Raw genomic sequence first — 25154 nt, forward strand, 5'->3', positions numbered from 1 at the left:
GTTTCACTTCAAATATTAATAAACCCGTATCGATTCTTTCCAGGGGGCGGTGGAACAAAAAATTGGCAGAGGGAAAAACTTGGAGTAGGTAATGTCAAAGATATACACTGAAAATAATTTGCACGCTAGCATCATGTGCAAAGCATTCGATCTATCACTGCTTGTAGAACACATGAAATTCATGAAAATATACACTTAACTCATAAAATAAGCATAAAAACTGTTGATATTTAGTGGAAATCATGCTACATTTATACGAAATGCACTAAAAAACGATCAGGTATATCGTTACCTATAGATTCTATATGCATTTCATGTTAATGTCACATGGTTTTCCACATAGATTTCAATTGAAACACAGTTAATCGATTCAAGTGTTTTGCACATACATTTGTGCTGTACTCATTTCCACTAGAAAATGAAGTGTTTAACACATGCAGTTCGATTCAATAGCAAAACACATCACATCCAAAGGAATAACACATCAAAGCTAAATGAAAAATAATCTAATCTCGCATCTTAGTGAATTTGCACTTGAAATCTTGAAACTAATCGCTATGGTTATGTATTGATATGAAAAAGCATATTATATTGAAGTGGTGTTTACATATGAATCGATCGTGCAAATTTTTATCAGTGTAGCCGCGAGATTGACGTAGGACTGCATTCGAGATGTGTATAGATTTGATACCATTTAAGATGTTGTAGTCCTGAAAAGGACCATTTGGTTTCGGAAGATTGAGATTGAATTCTAAGAAATAGAGCGACAGTTTAAGACAATTTTCTGAATAAGTTTTTTACGTGACTTTTGGGGTCCTGAAAAAACCGTTAGTGATTTTGAAGTTCTGAAAAGTTGCATCTGATTTCGGAAGATTGCGTTTGTATTCTAAGAATTAGAGCGACAGTTTAATCCAGATTTTCTAAATAAGTCTTTTACGTTACTTTTGGGGTCCTGAAAAGTACCGCTAGTGGCTTTGAAGTCCTGAGAAGGGCTATTTTGTTATGGATGATTACGTCTGTATTCCAGAGGAAGAAGGGCGTCAGTCGAGGTCATTTGTAGGTTTGAGCCTAGAAGAAATCATTACTTTAATATAATCGCAACTCAAGTCATACAATCGTTCATATATTTCAATATTTAATACATCTCTATGTTTGAGTAAAAGAAACTATTCAAATTCTGTACACTGGGGTCTTTTTTTTAAAACAATTTTTTTTTTCGGATTTCCCTTGATCTGGACGTTTCATGCATTCCTAAGACATTTGGCATCTAAATTTGTTTTCCATTTTGCGCTTTTTTTCTACGCGGATTTCTTAATTCTCAAATTCTCTAATTCTAATTCTCAAATTCTCTCTCGAATTTCTTAATTCTCAAATTCTCTGAAGACGATTTTTTCATTTTTTTTATATATTTCACTAGATCTGGACGTTTTATGCATTTCTAAGACATTCGGCATAATTTTTTTCGCGGATTTCTTAAATTCCTGAAGTCGATTTTTTCAATTTTGTTAGATTTTACTAAATCTGGACGTTTTATGCATTTCTAAGACATTTGGCATCTAAGTTATTCTAGATTTGCACTAAACTGATGATTTTTATCTTACCTGCAAAGAAGTAATCTTAATAGTTCTTTAGATAACATTTACATTTTAAACTGAATTGATTTTAAGCTGAATGAATTTTAGTTAAGAGCTTTCTTTTTACGTGATTTCGTTTGTATTTTTTTTCATAAATGGGCGGTCCTAACGGCCACACAAATTGAACTTTGATGTCGATTATTTTATTTCAGATCCGCATATTTAATTGAAAGAAACTATCAAAATGCTCTACGGGATTCGTTTCTGGCATTCAGAAGGACCAAATTATGGAATTCTCTATGATTTTGAACACTGTACGGAACATTTTTCTTAAATCCGATGCAGCTAAATACTAGAGCTTTATTTGCTCTCGTTTGGTGCGAATTTCGCACTGCGAAAAGTGCAGAATGGTTTCTGAATGTTCACCTTCTATTTGCAAAGAAGCAATCCTTCTCATAGTTCTTTAGATAACATTTAGAGCCATTAGAACGGCTGATTTTTTTATAATGTTTCCCATCGTTGTCCACTTTTCGTTGTCTTTTCCTCCAATGGAAATGACCAACAGCAGGATGACGCAATATGCCCACAGAAGAATTAATTGTTTTTCTGCGTTTTGAGGTACTCTAGTACCAAGCTGAACCGGCAAATGTTTTGTGTAACAAACATTTACTGAAAACACATGAAATCTATGAATACTGAAAGATTAATCTGCAAAACAAGTCGAATTTCAATTCAACGGAACGAATCCCATTGATCGATATACTTGTTTTACACATTATCACTAGTCGACGATAACTAGACAGAGTGAAAATGCAAATCCGAGATTGGACCAGAACCTAAATTGAACTTCAGGCCAAAGATAAACTCAAGCTATCATTTGAATAGAATCCCTCGAAGAACTAAGTTCACTGTCAGTTTCAGTTCAATCATCATTTGGAGCAAACCAACAAGCATCTGATCGTTACCAGAGATGCCAGGTTTACAAATTAATCTGTGTTTCACAGATTCACAGAAAAGTTTGTCAAAACAAAAAATTTGAATATCCCTACCCGGTGAATAGCAGCAGAATGAGATAATCGAAAATGGAGTGAGGTTAGTGGAAGCGAACTGCGATAAAACACGGACCTCGTTCAGATGTTCACAGTCCACAGATTGCAAAAGTGCCGACAGGTTCACAATGTGCTTAACACAATTACATTTAATTACGAACATCATCAGTTTCAATGAGAACCAGCTGGACAAAAAGCAAAACAACAGGAAGTTGGTTCAGCTACCATTTTCAACCTATCGAATGTCCTGGCAAATAGGATGAAAGGTACTACTTACCAGCATAACAGACGGCATTCATGAGTCCCTTGTCGACCAGCGACAGATTCAGATCACATTCGGCACTCGGCAGCACGTACGACATGGTGGTCGTCTCGAACACGGTCCCGATGCAGCACGGCATCGCCACCAGCAGCAGCAGCACGTTAAACCGTCCGTATCCGGTGGCCCCGATGGCCGTTTCGAAGTCCGCTGGTGCTGGACGAAAAAGAAAAGCAAAACACCGGAAAAGTATTAAAAATAGCTGTAACTTGTTGCTGTGCATTCCCCGGTTGAAGGGGTCTTGTTATGCAAATTATCGGGCGGTATTATGCGGGAAAACTTTTTTTTTCTCTATGGATGGGATGGGATGGGATTTTCTTCGTCTTTGTTTGTTGTGTGAAATATCCGGTACCGGATGCGTTAGATCATCTGTTTTTCGAAATTCGGGTCGAAAGTTTAAGGTATACAAAAAAAAGTTAGTTTCACATCGATAGCTTTCGGACTGGCAACTGGAGTTTATTTAAACAATCTTAATCTGGGATCGACGCTGCGGAAAAAAATGGTTCCATTTCCTAGCCTATCTCCGTAGCAGAGAACCACGATTATTAGATTACATTCTGCATAATGAGTTTTTACGACCATATTGCGTTTATTCAGTGCAAACTCCCGTACCTTCCGGCATACTTTTCGGGCCGTGGAACGTTTCGGCGAATGTGTATTCTGGTGGAAATGGAACTAGTTCTGCATATAATGAAAATGAGACGGCGAACTTATTGCAATGGTGCTGTCAAAAGCCACGTCTCAAGTGTCATTAAACCGTTAAGCCAAGCCAAGTTCGGTTTGGCTTGCAATTGTATAAACTTTCCATATCACACTCAGATGTCGGATTCATTTGCTTCGGAAAGTAAAACTCTTATCCGCCCGGAAACTTTTCCCGTTCCGTTGACGTTTCTCGTGTGACATTCTCAATGTTAATTATTCTCAAACTGTCGAAATGAGCGGCAACGGCCGTTTCTTCTTCGGTTGAATTCGTAAATTTCCATGACTGGCCTAATTATGCGCACTTGGCACAGCGCAATTTGCTTCTCTATAAATACGCAGCGATTACTGGCGGATTACCGCCAAGAGATAGCAGATGAGCAGTTTTGTTTGCTCTTCCTTGACGGCACACGCTTTTCACGGTGATTTGTGACAGCTGCTTAGGTGTTTCTTGAATGAACCATTCTGGCTTGGTAACGACATTGAAAATTAGCACAAAAAATCCACTCACCGCCAGTTTCCCCCTGTTCACCCTTGGTGACGTCTTTGTCATTCGACATCATCCTGACGTGCTTCGGGGTTTGTTTTCGGGTTTTCCGAATATTCAATCACACAGGCGTCGTCGCCTACTGTTGCTCGGTAACAAAACGCGATCACTCCGAATCAATCAAACTCGCTCAGCAGGAATCCCGCGCACTCGACGCACTAAACACTGCCGCCGTTGCTTGGATGCATTTCAACACCCGCCAAATTGTGACTCGGACTGGTCGAGTACCCGCCTGATTGACGACTGCGGGCTGCTGCTGCTACTGCTGCCTAGTGGGCTCGACGGCAACGAACGGTAAAATGGCGAAATGGGGCGAGATCAAGTATTTCCTCCGATGACATTGACATGAATGAATATTGACTGAGAAGGATTTTCGTTATCGTGTTGTGGTCGTGGTCACGGTTTGCACTGGTGACTGTGTTTTTTCGACGTCGTTGCCATCGTCGTTGGGAATCATCACAAATAGGACTGAACATTTCCATCTCAGCCTGCTCTGTCACTTGGGTGATTCCGTCTAGTTAGCCAAACTGCGGTGGCGACTACTGCTTTCACTATCTCAACGCCACTGTTGACTGTTGTGACTTGGGCTTACACTTGGCTGTAAACATGATAAACAGTTTGATGCTGCCAGGCAACGTGTTGATAACAAAGATTTATCTTCCACTCGATACACGAAGTCAGTCATTTCGAAAACCAAAAATAAATAGTTTCGTTTGAGATGATGAGTAAACCGTGCTTTTATTTTCGTCAGATTGTTGCAATGCAGCGATGTGTTGAGTAAGCTTTAGTTCGGTGCTTATTCACTTAAATTGATTTTAGATTAGATATATTTATCTATTTCTAATGAAACACATTGCACCAGTGATTGTTCTAAGCTTCAAGAACATTTATCCCAATTCACTTCATGACTACACAAACACACTGTTGCTGTCTATTTCCGATAATCGTATTATTCTTCCGAACGGCAACGGCCATTAATAGCTTCAGCTGAATCATTTTCAGTTATCCCCTAGACCCAGAAAAAGGGATCTCCTTTAGGAGCAGAATACAGCATTATGCTACTATTCAGTGAATTGGAAAATAATCTTTCCTGAGTTGTGTTGTTCGATAAACATTCCGAAGCAGAAGGGACTGTCATCAAAACGGTATATATCTCTCCGCGAAGCATAAAATTCTTCGCCCATCGGTTGACGGAAGTGTGCAGTTGAGGATTCGTTATTTACTGAATAAGATAATTTATGTTTAGCAGCTTATAACCGATTCCGTTGTACATCGCATTCTGCACCCTTCAGCTTTACCAGCAGAACATGTTAGTAACATACGAAAACCAGGTGCCGACTGGATGGTAAGCTTGTTCATTTTGTAAATTGCTCTACTTGGGCAACAGTTTTACTTCTGATTCTGCACGGAACGACCGAAATTAGCTCTGCGCCTAATTCGTATTACTGTTTTTGAATAAGTTAATTTTAACAACAAAATTTCCAAAATAACTATGAAATTTGTTAAAATTGAGAATTTACTTTGATGAAAAAAACTTTTATTTTTAGAGAATATGTTTAGTTGGCGAATATCCTGGACACAAACCAGCAATATTTCAATCCAACACGAAATTCTCATTGATACCTAATTTTGTGCAAAGACAACAAAAATGAAATAGGTTTTATTAACAAGTTTATTAGCCAAAAACTCATGAGAAGTGTCAAAGCAAAACAATCCAATAAAAAGATAAAAAGGACAGTATTGTTGAAACTGCGTGCAAATTGTTTTTATGTTTTTCGCTAATGTTACGATATATCCGAATATAAATTTCTAAGCCGATATGTAAAAATGACGTAAACTCTTAGTGGAAAGTGTATTCATTCAAAATTTGTGCGCATTTGAAGCGATTGTGCGTAATAATGTTTTAACGTGGGATAGTTTCGAATGTTGCACTCTAATTGTATATGTCAAATGATGTTTTTGGTATCTTCCAACCTTCCGGACTACGCCGTCCGGTGTATTACTTGTATTCGGTTTTTGTTTTACGAGTGCTCTAAGTTTTCAGTAAGTGAGTCAATTTCACGAAGTCGAATGAAGAAAACAGCGGTTTAGAGAAAAAATTTCAAAAATAAGTTTATGTTTCGTTTATGTCTATTTCTCAAATATAACATCGTATTTATACCTGCCAATATAGAAAATTGTTGAATGGAAATGAAGTGTGCCTTAGCTAAGAAATGACAGCACGTTTGATTGGTGAATTCAACTAAAAAAATAGCCATTTCAACAATTATTTTATTATTATTAAGGGAATGAGAATTAAAAAATCTAAATTAGCAGAAGTAAGATTTTTTTAGTTGTCTCATAAAATAACTAACTAAAATCAGAAAACCAACTACTTTTATTACCAAAATGCTGATTTCGGTCTTTCCGTGGATGAACACTCTCCAAGGCAAACCGCTTAAATGAAATAGAAAATGGCGGGTGGGTAATTTCAGAGACATAACTGGATGTCGTGAATACGAAAACAACTGACATGTTCCTTAACACTTCCGAATATCAATTAGTTGATCAATTGTATGAATTATGCAAGCATTCCCCTTTTCCACATTTTTCGCAAAAACAAAGAAGGCTTCACTTGATCTAGATTACTGTGAATTTCACACAGCGAAAAGTGCAAAAATCAAATCAAACAGTTCTAGATTTGCACTAAACTGAGGATATTTTCCTTCGATTTGCGAGCAAGAAATCCTAATAGTTCTTTAGAAAACTTTTAGAGCCATTAGAACGGCTGATTTCGTGTAATGCTCTCCACCGTTGCTTTTTCATCCATGCAAATGACTGGCAGCTGTGACGTAATCGCTTTTGTCGGAAGCGAAACTAGCTTTGCAAACGGCACAAAAAACATCTGCTCGCATTGGCGATAGAATCCAAACTGATTCAATTTTTGTTAGGAGCTTTCTTTTTACGTGATTTCGATTGTAACTTTTTCACTAAAGGGGTGTCCTAACGGCTATAAAAACAGCCGCATAAATAATTTTAATGTCGATTATTTCATTTCGGATTTGCATAATTTATTAAAAGAAACTATCAATATGCAGTAGGGATTCGTTTCTAGCATTCAGAAGGACCAAATTGAGGAACTCACTGCGATATTCACCACTTTTCGGAACATTTTTCTTGAACAATTTGTTGTACAGCAGCAGATATCTTGTTCTCTTCCTCAGAACGCCTTCTGATTGGCTGGTGTTGACATGGGTCAAATGAGATAGGTTTTTCAATAGTGTACTATTGAAATACTTCAATGCTTTTGGTATACACGTTTAAGTTGAAAAATTTCGATTTTATTGGTAGTTAGATTATTTAAATCCTTCCACAGATCACTAAGCTATAAGCTTTAAAAATACGAGCAAGGCAAACGCGCCTTATGGATTATCCCCTTTGATACTCGTTTATACCAAACATTTCAGAAAAGTTTAATTTTGAACTATTTGAGATTATGTCACACAACTGAATATTTTATCATAAAATCGTGATCATATTTCCGATGGCATGTAGCAAAAATTATGTTGATTCGTTAAATACAACAAGAGATATTCACGATCAAAAACTTATCACTCTCTCAGAGGGTAAATTTTGAAAAGGCACCCCATAGTAAAGTAAGTCGTATTCACGACAAAAGACTTGAACGATTCGGTTTCTCAAAAAAATATTAGTTTTTCTGTAAACAAAAAATATTATTTAATTAATATTATTTTTCAACTGATTTACTACAATGTGAAATGTGCTATACTTTACCGCTTTCGAATATTGATTATTACTGGAATAGTAGGGAAAATGTTTGTGATTTTTACTTGGTTGCTTTTTATTTGTTCTAACCTCTCCTTTTTCTGTATAAAAATGCTTTATATAGCAAAGTTCAATGGTCTGTAGTAATAATTTTTTGTGCGCTCCCCCAATATTTCATTAAACTTGCCGTCCCTGGGGGTAGCGTTTCAATTACGCATTTGAGTTGCCGTATCGATAGCCTGCGCTCCTGTTACTTCTGCGTATTCAGCGACACTCAACCGTTCTACGTTTTATTCATTACCGATGCCAGTCACGTCCGAATGGAGATATACTTGGGCAGGAAGGATTTTTAGTCCAATGCATGTTGCTATCAGAGCTAATAAAAGTCATTTTCATTGATTCAATATGGAAGAAAATGACGAGAAATTACTGTCACTCTCAACTTCGCTTGCAAACTATTAGAACAAAATCCATGTCCAGTCAATGACAGGAGCGGGACAGTAGTTTCAAAATTGTGTTTTTCTTTCATTTGCCCTTTCGGTCATTTGCAGTTATCAGTGCAAATCCCATAGTATGCAGTGTCGATATTCAACCGAAGCTGTGAGAATCGAAAATGACAGAAAAAGGTTTCACAATAACTTTTACCTGTTGGTGCTCGAATTTGTTGTAGTTTTGGTTTCCAAAGAGGTGCTGGAATGTAATTACTTCGATTTGTCATAGTTTAGTCACTTTTATAGTCAAGCGTTACAGATTTTCTACTGATGCTCCCTAAAGACGTTAGTTTGGTTTCGTCTTGTCACAGAGGAAAGAGTAACGTTGGCAATTATTCTCTCTTATTTTTTCAATAAGAAACGAAAATGCTTCGTCTCTCTTCGTTTATTCCGGTGTCGGTCATTTACGAATGAGACAGTAAAATATTGAAAATGAGGCTGTTGGATTGGATTCTTTCATTGCGATTGCGTGACAATTTTAAGCTCTGGTTGCCACTAGTAACCGAGGAATTCTTTGCATTTCCATATGTATCATAGTAAGGGGTTGTTTGTTAGTAGATTTTCGAATAATATTATCCTGTGTTTGTTGTTCTGGGTAGCCGGCTACCGAAAATACGTTGCAATTTTATCGTGTTTTGTATTAACAAGTGCTTCCTACTGAAACACGAAATTACATAAATTCATAAAAAACCCGGACAATCGGCTGTCGGGAGGTTCGCTATCAATTCATACACTTAATTCATTGCGATCTATTTTTTTTTCATTGACAGCCATAATACTGGTAAAATATTACTCGATCATCATCAATCTAAGAACAACGCATTATGCGATACGAAGTAATGTCGATATCAACTCCTTGGAACAAATGGATTCTTCTCGCAGTCTAAACTATGTTTACATACGTCCTAGTTAGGCACGTCCACAACAATTATCTGCACGGTTATAAACTTCACGCGCGCGTCATAAACTCCCCGTCAACTCGAACAAAAAAAATCTATTGATCGAACGTTCTCCGAATAATCGACGGAGTTTTGTCTAGCCGGATTTTTGGTAAGGAGAAATATAACACATCTATAAAGAATCCAGTATCCTGCTTCTCCTATTCACACTGCTGTAAACAAACAACGCGAGATGACAAATCACTACATAAAAAAAGAAAATAAAGAAAACTCGCGAATGAGCTTGCTGCAAACCAATTTTTGATTTTCAGCTTGAATCACACGATTGACATGTAAATTAATTTTTTATATATTCCATATAAATCTGATAACACCGACAGTGATATGTAGATGCCGCTTCAATCGGTTGACTTCGTTTGATGTTGGGCGGTCGATTCGCAGTTTCCGTCGCTTGATCATTTTTTTAGTGTCGCGAATCAACATTATTCAATAAATAACACTTTTCACTAATCAAAACACACTTGCATTATCACTCAAAATAACTGTTTCGACCAATTAGTTTACCATAACTTGATTAATACACATTGAAATTAAGCTGTTTTGAGAACAACACTTAGGCACCGCATCGTATTCCCAGTGATGCCAACTCACTTAATAACTTAACAAATGCACTCGCGAATTCAGTTTCCTAGTACAACCTAGTTTCAACGTTGTTGAACTGAAGATCGAGTCAGTTTCGAACCTGGTTTTTATATCAGGTTTGCACAAGTCCCCGTTGCTAAGTGCGAAACCAACACAGTTTCGTGTTTGTTTGATGAAACTACCCTGGGTCAGTTTCAGTTTTCTCAAGCGAAAACGACACAAATGATTTAGTGAAGTGAAAAAAAAAATAAAAAGGGATATTTCTTGTAGCAGAAAGGATCCTTATTGCTTTGTGCGAGGTTATGACAGCTGTTCCTGCTATGTGTAGATACGGCATGCAGCATATACTCAAATTCGAAAGTAGCGTTTACTTGATTTTACCCATACCAAACTGCATTTTACTCTGCGGACTTTGTTTTTGAGAAAATAATACAAACATCAGACTTTACTGCATTTTATTCAAACGACTGATTGAATATTTATAAAATGGATTAAACAAAAATTGACATATTTTCAACAGCACGCTCTAATGTTTTCTATTCACACCTCATACTTACCTACTTTGATCGTTCTCCTTTCTCTTTCTATCATATTCAACTAGGTATATCTTCCACTTCGCTCACACTGCTGACATCACAATTAGAATTCTCATTTGAAAGCTATCCACCAGCTACTAATTCAATTATTGTTATGACGACGGGTTTTCTCGGCGGTGAACGAAGTTGTGTGTTGATGGAATAAACACGGCGTGAATGTGTTAAATTTTAATTATATTTAGACGCCTAACTTTTCTAAACGAGGTTAGACACCCAAAAACACACACACGCACACACGACATACCGCCTATTACCCGAATTGTGGGACGGAAAAGTATGGCATCAGGTACTGTCAGTGCGCGTGTTTTGTATGTTATTGTTCCGGAGCTTGCGATGATGATGAGAAGTTAGTTAGGGGAAGGTATTAGAAAGTGTCTCTGCTGGCCAAAACGCCCCTCTTCCGGTTTTAGGCATTAAAAACTTTTCACCTGTCAAATCAGTACAGAAGAACGTCACTAGGTGTCGCTTGATTTTTATTCAAATGGGTAATTATTGTTCTTGAGAAAAGTTATCATCTGTTGGTAATCTTATTATTTCAACCGACGCAGCAATTCAGAAACCCGACAATGCACCGTAAAATAGATACCTTGAAGATTGCTAAATACCAATATACTTGAACTTGCTCGCGAAAACCGGTGATACCGTAATTGAAACACATTGACATTCAGATTGGTCTCACCACTCGGCCTACATGTCAAGTACGTTGTTGACGTACGCCATCGATGGCGATTGAATAGATTACCGTATTGTTAATCAACAGGCTTGAGGTGGATTGACAGCAATTAATCTAAATACTTTACCTCCACGAAAGCTTCGATTGATTGTCCAGTTTATGTTTTAGATTATACCAAACATCCTGATAACGGTTGTCTAATTCGTGAATAAATCAACAATCCTCGTAGTTGCGTTGCCTTATCTTGCAAGGTAACCTTATCAAGTGCATCGATCAATAAGTTGCCCCTTTGGTGGAACAAACGCATGAATGAACAACAAGCCGCTAATCCTGAAAACGCATACTAATTGGCACACTTGATTATAATTCATCATTTTCATAATACCTTCTCACTCCTGGAAGCTGATTACTGATCCAATTTTATACTCACTCTTAACCGATTTCAGGATGCTTCCTGTCTAATCTCCAATCAACCGTACCGATGCGATAAGCGATTGTGTCTTGAATTTGCATTTCGGTATTACGAAAAAAAAATCCTTTGTCATGCAGTCCACGAGAGCAAGCGATTAGCAAAATTCCGTCTTCGCAAAGTTTGGTGGCTTTGGGTGTCTTCTCCTCTTGCTTGTTGGAAGTATACCTACAGGGAAAAATAAAACAGAAAACATATAGCAGATAAGCTCAAGTACACTTCTGGTTCAAAATTAGTTTCACTGTTCTTACTTCTATATCAACCGAGCCAAACAGGAATCCGAATTCAGGGTCGCAAAACGCCATTACCAAATACGTTTTGATTTGTCCTCATAGTATATTCACATTAGCGCTGATATCAAGTGATATACGGATATACTTGATATCCGATGATATCATGTGCGATATCACATGATATCCCATACAATTTGATGTCAACACGTATCACCATTTTGGCATGATTTCCGGGATATCATGTACGATATCATGTCGAGTTGTCAAAAATCGCAACTAGCAACACGGATAATGGCATTGAAAGCACTCATTTATGAACGTCACTTTGAGAGTGACAATATAATTTCGAATTTTTCAACGAATACTGGCGTTCGGAGACCATTAAAAGCAAGACTTCAATTATTGATTGAATTGTAAGAGAGAAAAGCAATACTATTGATCTTACTCCTAATGGGAACATTCAATATGACAACTTGATTGTCAAACGATATCATTTCGATCATATGTGAACACTTCCACGTGATATGCATATCATCTCGGTATGTCAAGTGATATAAGCGCTAATGTGAACATGGCATCAAGGTCCTATACAAGCTGATCATTATATTTTCGTTCACGAAACCCTATCCCTGTGATTGATTGTGACAGTTTTCCGACGTTGATAGCGAAATATTTTCTGGCAACGCTGCAAGAAGCTAACGTTGCTATGGTGCAAAACAAGTTTATTTATTTATGTTTTTCAAGTGTTTCATTTTGTTCCTTCGAACGGCGGCTAATATGTCTAAAGGTCTAATTAAACATTAGTGGTATTTGCTGGTACGATAAAATTTAACTTGACATCCGAAAAACATTTCGAAATTTTCTACCATTCTGACGGTTGCAAAAATTCTCAATGTTTGCTGTTGGCTGTCCCCCAGTATTATGGGCTGTCCGTCATTATGACAAGCAGCAAACCGAGAACCGAGTTTCTATTTTGGGTAATTAATAGCAAACCGCAGCAGAATTATTCAGATTACAATACGGTTCACGTCCGTCAAAGAGCGAGAATCGCTGTTCCGAGCAGTCTCCATCACTCACTCAAACACAGGAAAGCGAAGAATTTTAAACATGAAGCCTCAGAGTTTTGGCCAAAAATAACCAGACAATGCAAGCTAAAATTGAACCGAAAAATAAACACGTATAAAATTTTCCCCCTCCATATTATGCACCCCAGTGGGCTACGTGGAATTTTGGAAATGAAATAAGTTTTCATCAAAACAAAAAAAAAACGGACGGATGGAGTAGGCGGTGAGCTGAATGTTTATTACCCGGCTGCATACCGACGGATGACGCATTTTTCTTCAGTTTGCAAACAAACAAAGTGTCACATCGAATCATCTTCTCATCTTACTGGAAACGATGTTCGTAACGACTTCCGGTGTACGGTCTCAACTAACGTGTTCGTGTTGAGGTGCGGACAATTTTCCAGTGCTGCGACATAGTGAGGTTATCCCATCACCGTATCGTAATTTCAGCGCCTACTGGTGACGATTGTAACGAGCTTTGCTCACTAAAATCTTTCGGCTGCGGCATTCGCAAGTAGAAATCTAATAATGGTTTCTTTTTTAATTTGCACTACACCGGTGCAATGCTACGATTCCATTGCACAGAGCTACACCAAACTACACCAGTGGTATCGGTACAGAAAAAGTGTAGCACTGGTGCTACACTGCTCTCATATTTCCAAATACAAATGTGTGGTATTGTTCAAAATAATGTTCTTTGATTATAACATACAGAGTGAAACAATAATCTGATCGGTAAGGCCGTCTCTGAGAAAACGAAGTGAGTTCTATTATTGCTGGTACTTCTGAAGCCGGAATCCGGGAACCGGTATAATCGAGGTCACTCTTCCGTTGTTTCGTTCAATTGTTCAATTCCTTCGCTCGTTACCTTTCTTCTCGTTTGTTGGATCTCTCGGAGATGAAAGAATCAATTTCGAAGGACCTTGACTCATTTGAAAGTTACTATTAGGTTATCAATCTCTCAGTTTTTTGTTTAATAGTATAATCGATTTATTGCTTTTCCTCGCACTCGTTTATTCGATTGTTTCTTAATTTTTTCGTTTTTCTTCTATCGTTTTTTCCTTTCTTGTTTCGTACTATCGACTCATCGTTCTCTTAGTTGTATCGTTTTTCCGTCATCCGCTCTTTTATTTCATGATTGTCCTATCGTTTAATCGTTTCACCTGTGCATCGTTTTTTTTTGTGTTTCGATTTTATCGTTGATCCTTTCCGTTTTTTTGCTTCATCAATTTATTATTTTTTTCTGTTATACGTTCTTTCATTTAAACGTTTTTCTTTATTATCGTTTGATAGTTTGATCGTGTTTCTTTTTCTAGTCTCTACGTTATTGACACTCTATCGTTTCATTATGTTATCGTTTCAGCCTATCACCGTTCTATCGTTCTTTCAAAGCTTTGTTTCATCAATTCTTCGTTTATTCACTTGATAGAATTCTAGTTTTCTGGTTGCTTTTTATTTGTTCGGTTCATCGTTTTATGGTTTTTCGTTTTATCATTTTATTATTGCAGCGTTTAGTTGATTTTTCGCTATTTCTATTTAACACGATTTTCGTTTCATCGTTTCTTCCATTTATCATAATGACATTTGTTCGGCTTATTCGTCTTTTCTTGTTGTGTTATAGTTTCAGCCTTCCTCCGTTTTATCATTCGTTCGAGGCTTCATTTCATCAATTCTTCGTTTATTCACTTGATCGAATTTTTGTTTTCTTTTACTTTTCGGTTCATCGTTTTTTGGTTTTACGTTTTATCATTGCATCATTTAATCGATTTTTCTCTATTTCTTTTTAACACGATTTTCGTTTCATCGTTTTATTCATTTATTATTTTGACACATGTTCGGTTCATTCGACTTTTTTTTACCGTATTATGATTTTGCTTTATCGTTTCATCGGTTTTTACGTTAATCGTTTCGTCTATTTCTAGTTTTATCGATTTCTCGTTTTATTGTTTTTTCTAGATTTTACTCTTTTATCGTTCTATCATTTTATTGTGTTATCATTTCAGTTTTTCGTCGTTTTATAGTTTTTTTTTCGTTCTTTCGAAGCATCATTTCATCGATTTGTCGTTTAATTATTTGAACAAATTTTATTCGTTTTTTTTTGGTTCATCGTTTTTTCGTTTCATCGCTTGACGATTTTTTTTTTCGTTTTATCACTGATTCGGTTTGTCGCTCTTCCTAACTAATATCTTAATTTCATTTTATCGTTTTATCTATTTATCATTTTGTCACTTTTTCGGTTTTCGACTTTTCTGTTTCATTATCTTATAACTTTATTGTCTTGACATTTTATCAGAGGACTTTGTTAAGTTTTGTTTTGCGTTTTCGTCTCATCATTTTATAGTTTTATGGTTTTATCCTTTCATCTGTTGATTAAGCGCAAATCTTTTCATTATTGTATCATTTTTTATGGCTTTAGAATTTCGGTTTTTGATGCGGAACACATCGTTATTTTCTATATAGGGGTGCAAATCAGAAACTCAAGGAAAAATACACATAGAAATGGGGTGAGGTTTTAAACACTTACAGCTCACTCTATTTTGTATCAATTATTAATGTTATTTCATCAATTGATTGGAAATATTTCGAAGTTTCGATTTGAATGTATCAAGCCACGTATTTTCAATTATAAATCATTGAAATTTTGATAAGTAGCGAGCAGTGTCCTATTTTGTCTGCTAAAAATCTTCGGTATGCCGGATTTCCCTGCCATAGACGACGAATTTGAAGGAGTAAGCGATATATTGAAGGAAAAGCATCGCTCTGATTGGTCATTCGGATCAAAAGCGAAGCTGTTGGAAGCACGCGAATCTATAAATAGAAGCAAAATTATAGCTAACGTATCAGTCCTATGCGTAGCATGCTAGAGGTAGGTTGTTGCTAGACAACAAGACAAAAAGTGCCATAAAAGATTTGAAGCTTTAATTGGTACACTCTGATCTTGTGTCATGCAAGCTCAGATGAAATTCCATATTGTGTCGTTTCGCCTGAGAAATTGACAACTACCCCAGGGTAAATTTTGAGTGCTTAAGATTCATTTCTAATTTATATAAGATGAACTCGATTGATGATGAGAAAAAGTTTATCGCTTCAACCGAAATCGCAGAATGGTAGAGAAACTTAACGCTATAAAAATAACTGCTTGCATACAAAACTTGAACACAAGCTTGGCGAAGAGAAGCTTAAATATCGAAATCCGTATCGCAAGTATATACAAAGATATAATTGCATACATTTGGGAAATTGGTATAATTTCGTCAGTTATAAAACAAATACAAATCAAGACAAACGATGTTTGGTGTTGGTTCCTAATCAAGATCCATCTAAGCAGACTCTCGTGCAGTTGAGGATTCAAAAGTGTGACGATTGATTGAACTGTTTGATTGTAGATCATTAGAAATTTTGAGTTGTTTGTTATCTTGTTCCACAACAATAGCTCGAACAACCCCATGGGAGTTCCTTGTAGTTTTTGGATTCCGTTTTCGATTTTTTGTATTCAATTTTTGGTTTTTGTTTTGCGGTTATCGATGAATCGTGTTTTTTTTTCGTTTTATGTATGTTCTCGTGTTCTTGTTTGTTGGTTCATGGTTTTCAGTTTCCAGGTTTCATTTATGTTTTGATTATAGTTGGGAGGTTTCAGGTCAGATTTCAAGATTGTTAATTACGTTTTGATTTCAATTTTCGATCCGTATATTTGTTTTCAACTGAATATTATGAATAGAAACTGATTAATTTATGTCGGAAGTTATCTCACTTAACTCATCAACAGCTACAGACTCTAGTTCTCATGGGCAGTAATTTCTGCAACCAACAGGTTTGAAATTTTGTTATTACCTTTTCGAGTAGCACCGGGAATAGGCTATAGGATTGCAGCCGAAGTATTATGATGGGCCATGATGCCAGGGGTGCCTGGGAGTGATATGAAATGAATAGCACTCAAACCCTTAGTTCGTTCGGTACGATCCGGATACATTTGCTTGGTTTAGAAATTGACTGTCGGTCGACTACAAAATTAATTGGACAGCGAAGAGTGGTGGTAATAATGATCGAACTTAACCCCACCAAACTGAACAATGTACTCAAATTTTAATTAATATTTCGACAAGAAACATTTTCAGCGTTAGAAAGTTTAAATTTTGACGGGAACAAAAATTAAACGCAATATTTTCATCCATCGCTCATCGCAAATTCCCGTTAGGGTTCAGAATATTGTTGAAAAATCATAATACAGAATGAACAAATCCATCTCGTATAGACGCACAACCGGAAGAGTACATTTCTCTCAATCTAAAACCGTGATTTGAAATACCGGTGATGTAATTTATCTTCCTTTAAGGTTGGTTGAACGGAAATCGACTCGAGTAACGTCGAATTTCTTCGCATCGTTGTTCTGCCGGTTCGTGGGGTGATACAATTTATATTGAATAGGGAAATCTTGGAAGTTACGACAACGACGATGACGACGACGACGACGTAGACGGTACACAGATCCAATTCATTGGTGGTAAATCATGAAAAGCGATGCGTGCGTGGTTAGTGGTGCACTAAATGTTTCATTATCACTTTTGTACGTTAGAATTATAATAAATTCTATCAACATGTGCATCACGTGCTCGTCTCGAGGACCCTTAACTGATAAGAACTTCATAGCTGAGAGTTCAAAGCAATTTTCTTCCGTTTCTCCTTACACTGGATGATGTAGCCAGCAGCTGCTGCATAAGTTCAAGATAGCACTTACCATGGGCTCGGCAGGTTCGTGTCTGCAAAACTGATAACTGCAGACCAACATATGGAAGCCATTGTGAACAGTTCTCGAACTATAATCCGACCAGGGATCAATCTTCTTTTTTTATCGTTAAATGGAACAACCTACAACGCAACAGCTGATGTCACTTTTTAGATTTGCTTGTTTACGTTTCGCCGTTGCTGTTGGTTTCCATGCATCCTTGGATGCACATCATTCATAAATGCAACCCGCCTCTTTTGTTGAATAGTTCTTTTTTTTACTATTTCGAATGAGAATGACTGTTTATTTTCTCGAAAGGAACATATTTTCTTTTTGACATATCTTTTCACTTAGCTTCTATAAGAAAAAAGTTTCGTTTTTTCATGTGCTAATTCAACAAGCTACATCTGCTGCCTAGTCTTGACTCGGCTACATTATCTCCATTGTACACAACTCGGAACGGGACTTCCATGGATCCTGTTTAAGTTCGTTGCAGTACATGCACTATATCCGATTTTAATTATTCTAGGAGGGAAATTCGTACGTAATCGAGGCTAAAGTAATGAGAGTATGAGCAAGTTCGAGTATTAAAATTAATTAACTCGGTTTCAGAACAAATTGATCAAATATTTCAATTTACCACCGGAAACTATTCGACGGTGGCGCCACCCTTTGCTCCAGCACTCGAAGAAAGCATTTCTCTTTCGTTCAACGAAAGCTGCTGCTGCTGCATTATCCATATTTGTACTGTGCTTAGAAGAACGAGTTTACATCACATATTAGAACCACATTTCTTCTCATTTTCCTAACTATTCGTGGTTAAAATTTCCGTACTGATTGGACATTGATGAAAATTGCTGTTAGAGAAATTAAGTCTAGTTGAAATTATAATTAAAATATGAATTAAATAGCATTTGGTAGCAAATCCAGGACTAGGTGCCTTATTCAATCGAAAGTATGTAAATTCCGGAAAGCTATCAGCAATTTTATGACTTGTCTATCCACCGAACAAACTCGGAAAACAATTCATCTGAGTAATAAACAGACAAACGATTTAGTTTTTATTTTTGTTTGTTTTGTTCGCCTTGACAGTTGACTTGAAACTATGCACAACCAACGGAATGTGTTCTAAATTATCTACTGAATCCTTATCCTAGAGCACCCATCGAATTACCACCCCATGGTTCGGCTGACTCTCATGGTCCGCCCTCTGCCTAGTCGTACTGTGGATGTCAGGAGTACTCGTGGCTGGCCTGACTGCTGGATGAGTGCTCCCCCCGTAGTCGGCTGTTGCTGCAGCTACCGGCCTGGGAGGCCAGATCCTGCGAACAGCTCGACGATAAGCGAGGTATGAAGTTCAGTGCCTGCAGCTCGGTAATGTCGGCTACCATTCCGGGTGCTGCCGTCGGATCGAACTGCTGCTGTTGCTGCTGCTGGCTTTTATTGCCATTATCCAGCACGTTGACCACACTTAGTACCGAGCGGCAGCCCGCACCGGCACCTCCTCCGGTTCCCAGATGATGATGATTGTGGTGCGGATGAAGATGGTGGTTCCGCAGTTGCGTCGGATCGGCACCAACCCGCATCCGGAACTCTTCGGCGCTGTGGTACTGAGGCCGCCATCGGACCGAAAACGACCGATGCCGATCTGGATGGGAGAGGGGGTAAAAAAGAAGAGAAAAAAATTAATTGTTTTTTATTCCTGGTGAGCATTCCACGGGGGCTCCATGATGATTGGAATGAATTTGGGCTGAATATGGGCTCGTGGGTTTGATGTTTGATCAATTGGTTATTTATTTTTGTTTCAATTTGTGCACTGAAACGCAACCGATCACCGCTGGATACTGTGTTTCATCAAAGTTTAAAATAAAACCGGAGTTTGAAGACGATGATGGCACAGGGAGCCGTACTACAATGTACCGGGGAGTAGCGATTATTTGCTTGGTAAATTTCATTCTAATTAGATTTCATGATCCGGAACACATCACGAAACAGAGAAACAAATTCTGGGAAGACATTCTTTTCAGTTCGGTTTCAATCTAATACTAGCACGGAATGCACTGATGAATTTTCGAGGAACGCTCTTGACACTGGCTGGTACACCGTTAAAATCAAACAATACAAAAGGAAATCTTTCGTATACGGTTCCGTTCCGTGGCGGCACAAGAAAAGTGTTTTTAGTGTGTCGTTAGTGTTTTTTGTCGGAACCTTTCCGTGCTTAGAGTAGGTAATGTCAGAGAAATAGCTGCGAGATTGACGTAGGACTGCATTCGAGATGTATATAGATGTTAACTGATTTGACACCGTTTGATCGTTTCAGCTGTTGTAGGACTAGAAAGAACCATTCGGTTTCGGAAGATTGCGTTCGTATTCTAGGTATTAGAGCGACAACTAAAGACAGTTTTCTAAACACGTTCTTCAGTTTACTTTTGGGGTCCTGAAAATGTTTCCGTTTTGCTATTTTCTGAAGAGGACCCCTCAATTGAACAGTTTCGGAAAATCGTATTTTTGCCTTTCTCATATAGAAAGGTTATGCAATCACTGTGAAAACCGACTTTTGAACCGAGGCCCGGAGGGCCGAGTGTCATACCTTATGATCAAAAAAGAACCGGAACTTTTATACACATTCTGTCATGAAAATTTTTCAACTTCTTTGTATAGACGCCAAACAAAAACTAATCTTACGATATGCGTCAAAATTTGACAGAATGTGTATAAAAGTGTTGCCAACGTTGAGAGAATAAAAGTTTACTGATTGGACAAGCGCGGGAATATTAAAATGAAAATTCCGGTTCTTTTTTGATCATAATGTATACCATTCGACTCAGTTCGTCGAGTACGCAGAATGTCTCTGTGTGTGTGTGTGTGTGTGTGTGTGTGTGTGTGTGTGTGTGTGTGTGTGTGTGTGTGTGTGTGTGTGTGTGTATGTAACGTTTTTTTGCACTAACTTTTCTCGAAGATGGCCGATTTTCACAAACTTAGATCCAAATGAAAGGTCTTGTGGTCCCATACAAAATTCCTGAATATGATTTGGATCCGACTTCCGCTTCCGGAATTATGGGGTAAAATGCGCAACAAATTGTGAAAATAAGTGCACTAACTTTTCTCAGAGATGACTAAACCGATTTTCACAAACTTAGATTCAAATGAATGGTCTTGTGGTCCCATACAAAATTCCTGAATATTGTTTGGATCCGACTTCCGCTTCCGGAATTATGGGGTAACCGATTTTCACAAACTTAGATTAAAATGAAAGGTCTTGTAGTCCCATACAAAATTCCTGATTATTATTTGGATCCGACTTCCGCTTCGGGTATTATGGGGTGAAATGTGCAAAAAATTGTGAAATAAGTGCACTAACTTTTCTCAGAAATGGCTGAACCGATTTTCACAAACTTAGATTTAAATGAAAGGTCTTGAGGTCCCATAAAAAATTCCTGAATATTATTTCGATCCGACTTCCGGATCCGGAAACATAGGGAAAGTGGGTTAAAAATTGTATACCATTACTGAAAATGGGGAAAACCCTTAACAATTTTTCTAAATCGACCTCAAATCTTTTCCAATTGATAGTTTTTATCAGTAAACGGTCAAACAAACCGATTTCGGTTATTCTATTAAGAATCGAAGAAAAATATTTTGAAGAATACCACAGTATTACATATTATAGTGTGATTGATATGAAAAAAGCATCATTACCATTAACTAAGAATGAATGCCATTCAAGACTCGGATACTGCGTGCGTCACCCTCCATTCCACCTTGCTCGCTATGCTTCTCTTTTTCTCGAGTCTGCCGAATCACATTCAAGAACCATTTTCAAATGTTTGCCGTCCGTTATCCTGATGACATGCCCAGCCGATCGTAGCTGTTCTATTTCAGCTGTATGTATGATAGGTGGATCTCCAAGCAGTTGTTGAAAACCATGGTTTATACGCCGTTGATTTATTTCTTGTGGTAACGTATTACTTTTCTTGTGTCCTTATCCGCGGTCATAAATGAATGAATACACGAATTCATCAACCACTGCGATGTTGTCTCCACGCGCCATTATTCGAGTGGGAAGGTGTTATATTTCAAAGCCTTTCCCTCTCATACATTTTGTTTCGACGAATTTATTGTCAGTCCGATCCCAGTTTGATTAATCCGTCCTTATGAGCTTAAGCCGTTTGACTTTAGCTGTCTTGTTGAGCAGTTTCAGGCAACTTGACTGTTCATACCATGTGATACAGGAGGTCGACGAACAGTTTACCCTAAAACTGATCGTTTTTTAGATATCGCTTGGTTTCGAATTTTCACTGAACATAGCAAAAATGTGAGATTAAAATTGACTACAGTGTATTTGTTGATTTATTTGATTTGAATACAATAAATGTAAAATGACATCAGCTCATAAATAAAAACTTTGAACCGTATATTAAAACCTAAATATTTGTCAATTCATTAGTTCTGATTCATGTTTCTTTCACTGGTTCTTCCTTATGAAATACAACCGTCCGCTGGCAACATGTTCACTAATGCGTTCAACCGAACTGTTTCCTTACATCCTTACTAGCTAAATCGAGACAGACGTACGGGCGTGTGTTAATAGCTTTAGAGATAGCCCTGAACTCACGTTGTAGATGGAAACGCATGGTATTTAGTTCTAAGGACATGTGACATATGCGCCCTTATTCTGAATAACGACGTATTGATTTTTCGATCGAATGCAGTTCGATCGAATCTTAGCTACCTTTGATTTTGCTAGCGTTATTAGGAATGCAAATGAGATACGATTAGAACTAAATACCATGCGTCTCCATGAGATGATGATAATTTGATGGATACGCATGGTTTTTCGAATGATTTATTTTTTAAAAGTCTGATATTATACCCGTCCACATTTTTTAAAAATCTAAAAAAATATACAGCGTAATGTACTCATAAATGATTTATTTTTGATGTAAAATCTAGAGTAGTACCACATGAAATATAATACAAAAATTCTGAAAAAAAATCAGAAAGGTTTCCCATAATTCCTAAAATATTGCTGATTTTTTTCAATCTTTTTGCTAAAGAGATTTGGGAAAATTTAAATAAAATAAAAATCACCTAACTCTACCAATAAGGCAGTTAAAGGGTTAAAATTTTGCGAAAATCTTCTAGAATATAAACCCTTTCAAACAGCGTATATCATTTGTTTCTGTTTAGGGTGAGTTTTTATATGCAAACCCGGCTACACCCTTTGGTTTTTGACGCATTGATGACCAGTTCGCCTAGCTTCGGCTTTCAGTCCGATGTATGTTTTCATCGTCTTCTCAAGGTTACGTGTCACAATATTAACGTCGTCAGCGAAGCCGATAAGCTGTACGACCTTTCGGAAGATCGTACCACTTGTGTCGATCATCGCTCTTTGAATTACACCTTCCAAAGCAATATTAAACAAGAGACAAGAGAGTCTATTTGCCGTACCTCTCTCCGAGCTTTGAAGGGACTCGAGAGCGTCCCAGATACTCGGACGTAGCAGATCACTCTACCCATATCCATTTTCATATCTTATGATTACACTGTTTTCTTCCTTGTACTATCATCATAGTATGAACCGGTTGGTTCACGGTTACTTGTCCAACATTTCTCGATCAAAATTGATGTTCTATGCTATCTTATAATGAATCCATTCAGTTCATAAAATTAATAAGTTTGAACGTTCTCTTTCTCAAAAAACTTTTATTACAAAATTAAATCGTTTCATCTGTCTAGGTTCTTCAGATTGTTCCTATCCATAAATGATCTTTTAAGTAGCTTTGAAATCATCATTGTTGCCATCCAGTTAAAGGATAGTTTTCAAAAACTTTACAATGTAAAAATTCTTGGGAAGGTAACCGTATCTCCGGAACCATTTGATCTTTGAACCTGATCCACAATTCTAAAGTAGCTTTCAAATGCTGCTCATTTATTGAGACGTCCTGGGCGATTTGCTCACAAACGAAAAAATGTTCCATCACGGTTGGTCACCTCACCCATCTCCCTGTAGGGTCTCAACAATCGACTCTCTCCAGTCAGTGTTGTGCTCCACGTGTACAACTTGAAACGAGCTAAAAAAAGAAACTCGTTCGAGAGCTTCCAATGGAGCAAACACTTCAACTGCTGTTGGTCATGATTCCTCTACTGTAAAAAAAGCATCCAGTTTAGTTGAAAAGTTCTATGGGTGGATGTAAAATTTGTCACGTGTTAGCGTGCTGTAAAACTTTCCACATAACAAGCTCCCGAGTTCTGTTCCAGCCAAACAAAGCGGCTATCTTCTGTTGCTAAAGTGACATTTCATTGCAAACCCAGCTTCGACTGACAGTAGGAACGTCAACTACATCAGCTTGCTTCGATTGCTACAGGCGGTTGGGCAGGTTGTTAAACACCGAGTAGAGCTAGGAAGGAAAGTTCAATTACACGAACGCTGAATAATGAATAAGCAACTCTTTTTTTGTGCGAGGTGTTACAAAGTTTTTCTCTGATCAGTATACAAATGACGAGAACGATGATAGAAATAACCCACCAGTTCCTCCTCCAACAAACCGTTAGTTCGAAGCCCGTTCGAACCTGATTCTTTGATTGTGTCCCGAGTTCCATTTCCTTATATAGCACATCACTTTTATTTTCACTTTTCTAGTAACTTGCTGCGGTTGCTACGATCTGCATCCATTTGTCCTACTGCAAAGCAAATATGACAAATCGATGAATAAAATAAACATAAAATGGGCCTAGGAAATGAGATTGAAACAAGTTCAACATTTATAGTCGAGAGTAGCAGTAAATACTCCTTCCAACTGTTTCACCTATAATCCCAGCTGGTACCTTGCGGTTTTCAACAGAAAAAAACAATAGAAGATACTTCTGTAGGCCAAATTTATTTAGACATTTCCGAAGCGAAAAGTTACGACCTTTCGCCTGTTCAATAGAAAGTGCTAGAGTTATTGAATGGTTGTTGATTTGGGCCATGAGCTGGAATCCCTCCCCAAGCGTCCATACGAGAGAAAATGTAAACAAAAAAGACATAAGACCTTCCTACCTTTTCAGGCTAATCCCATATAGTAGGTACACCTTTTCGAGTCTGTTATCCAGAATTCCCTTCAATAACTCTGTTGCGGTTTTTGTCCGAAGCATTTGCCGTTATCGTCGTTTGCCACAAAGAAACAAAATGACACTCAACATAAATTACGTTTCTGTCACTGAGGATACGCAAGCTTCCAGTTTTGTAGAGACTGAAATCTGAAATACTCATAGGAGTTGTTATTCTTCGAAGAGACATTGCAGCACTGAACTTTATTCGACTCAATTTTCGGTACATCGTTGCGTAGGGAATTGAAACGGTCTGTGAATTTGTCGCAACATGTCATGTCTGCAAAGTATGCAATATGATTTCATCTTCCGTAGATTT

The 25154-nt window shown here is 37.6% G+C and overlaps 2 protein-coding genes across 2 annotated transcripts in view; both read right to left on the minus strand.

Moving 5' to 3' along the window:
* Positions 1-4721, minus strand: part of LOC131434438 (synaptic vesicle glycoprotein 2B-like) — a 32527-nt gene extending 27806 nt beyond the window's left edge. Inside the window, exons 1-2 of the mRNA XM_058601155.1 lie at positions 4153-4721; positions 2901-3098 (exon numbers count right to left, since the gene is read on the minus strand). Coding sequence (XP_058457138.1) covers positions 2901-3098; positions 4153-4204 — 250 coding nt within the window. The 5' untranslated portion in view covers positions 4205-4721. The remainder of the gene's footprint in view (positions 1-2900; positions 3099-4152) is intronic.
* A 13336-nt stretch (positions 4722-18057) lies between these two features.
* The window catches only part of LOC131434460 (tachykinin-like peptides receptor 86C), a 186027-nt gene continuing 178930 nt past the window's right edge, over positions 18058-25154 (minus strand). Inside the window, exon 9 of the mRNA XM_058601186.1 lies at positions 18058-19391. Within this exon, the coding sequence (XP_058457169.1) occupies positions 18976-19391 (416 nt within the window). The 3' untranslated portion in view covers positions 18058-18975. The remainder of the gene's footprint in view (positions 19392-25154) is intronic.

This window comes from Malaya genurostris, chromosome 1 (assembly GCF_030247185.1).
Source record: "Malaya genurostris strain Urasoe2022 chromosome 1, Malgen_1.1, whole genome shotgun sequence".
Lineage (NCBI taxonomy): Eukaryota > Metazoa > Arthropoda > Insecta > Diptera > Culicidae > Malaya > Malaya genurostris.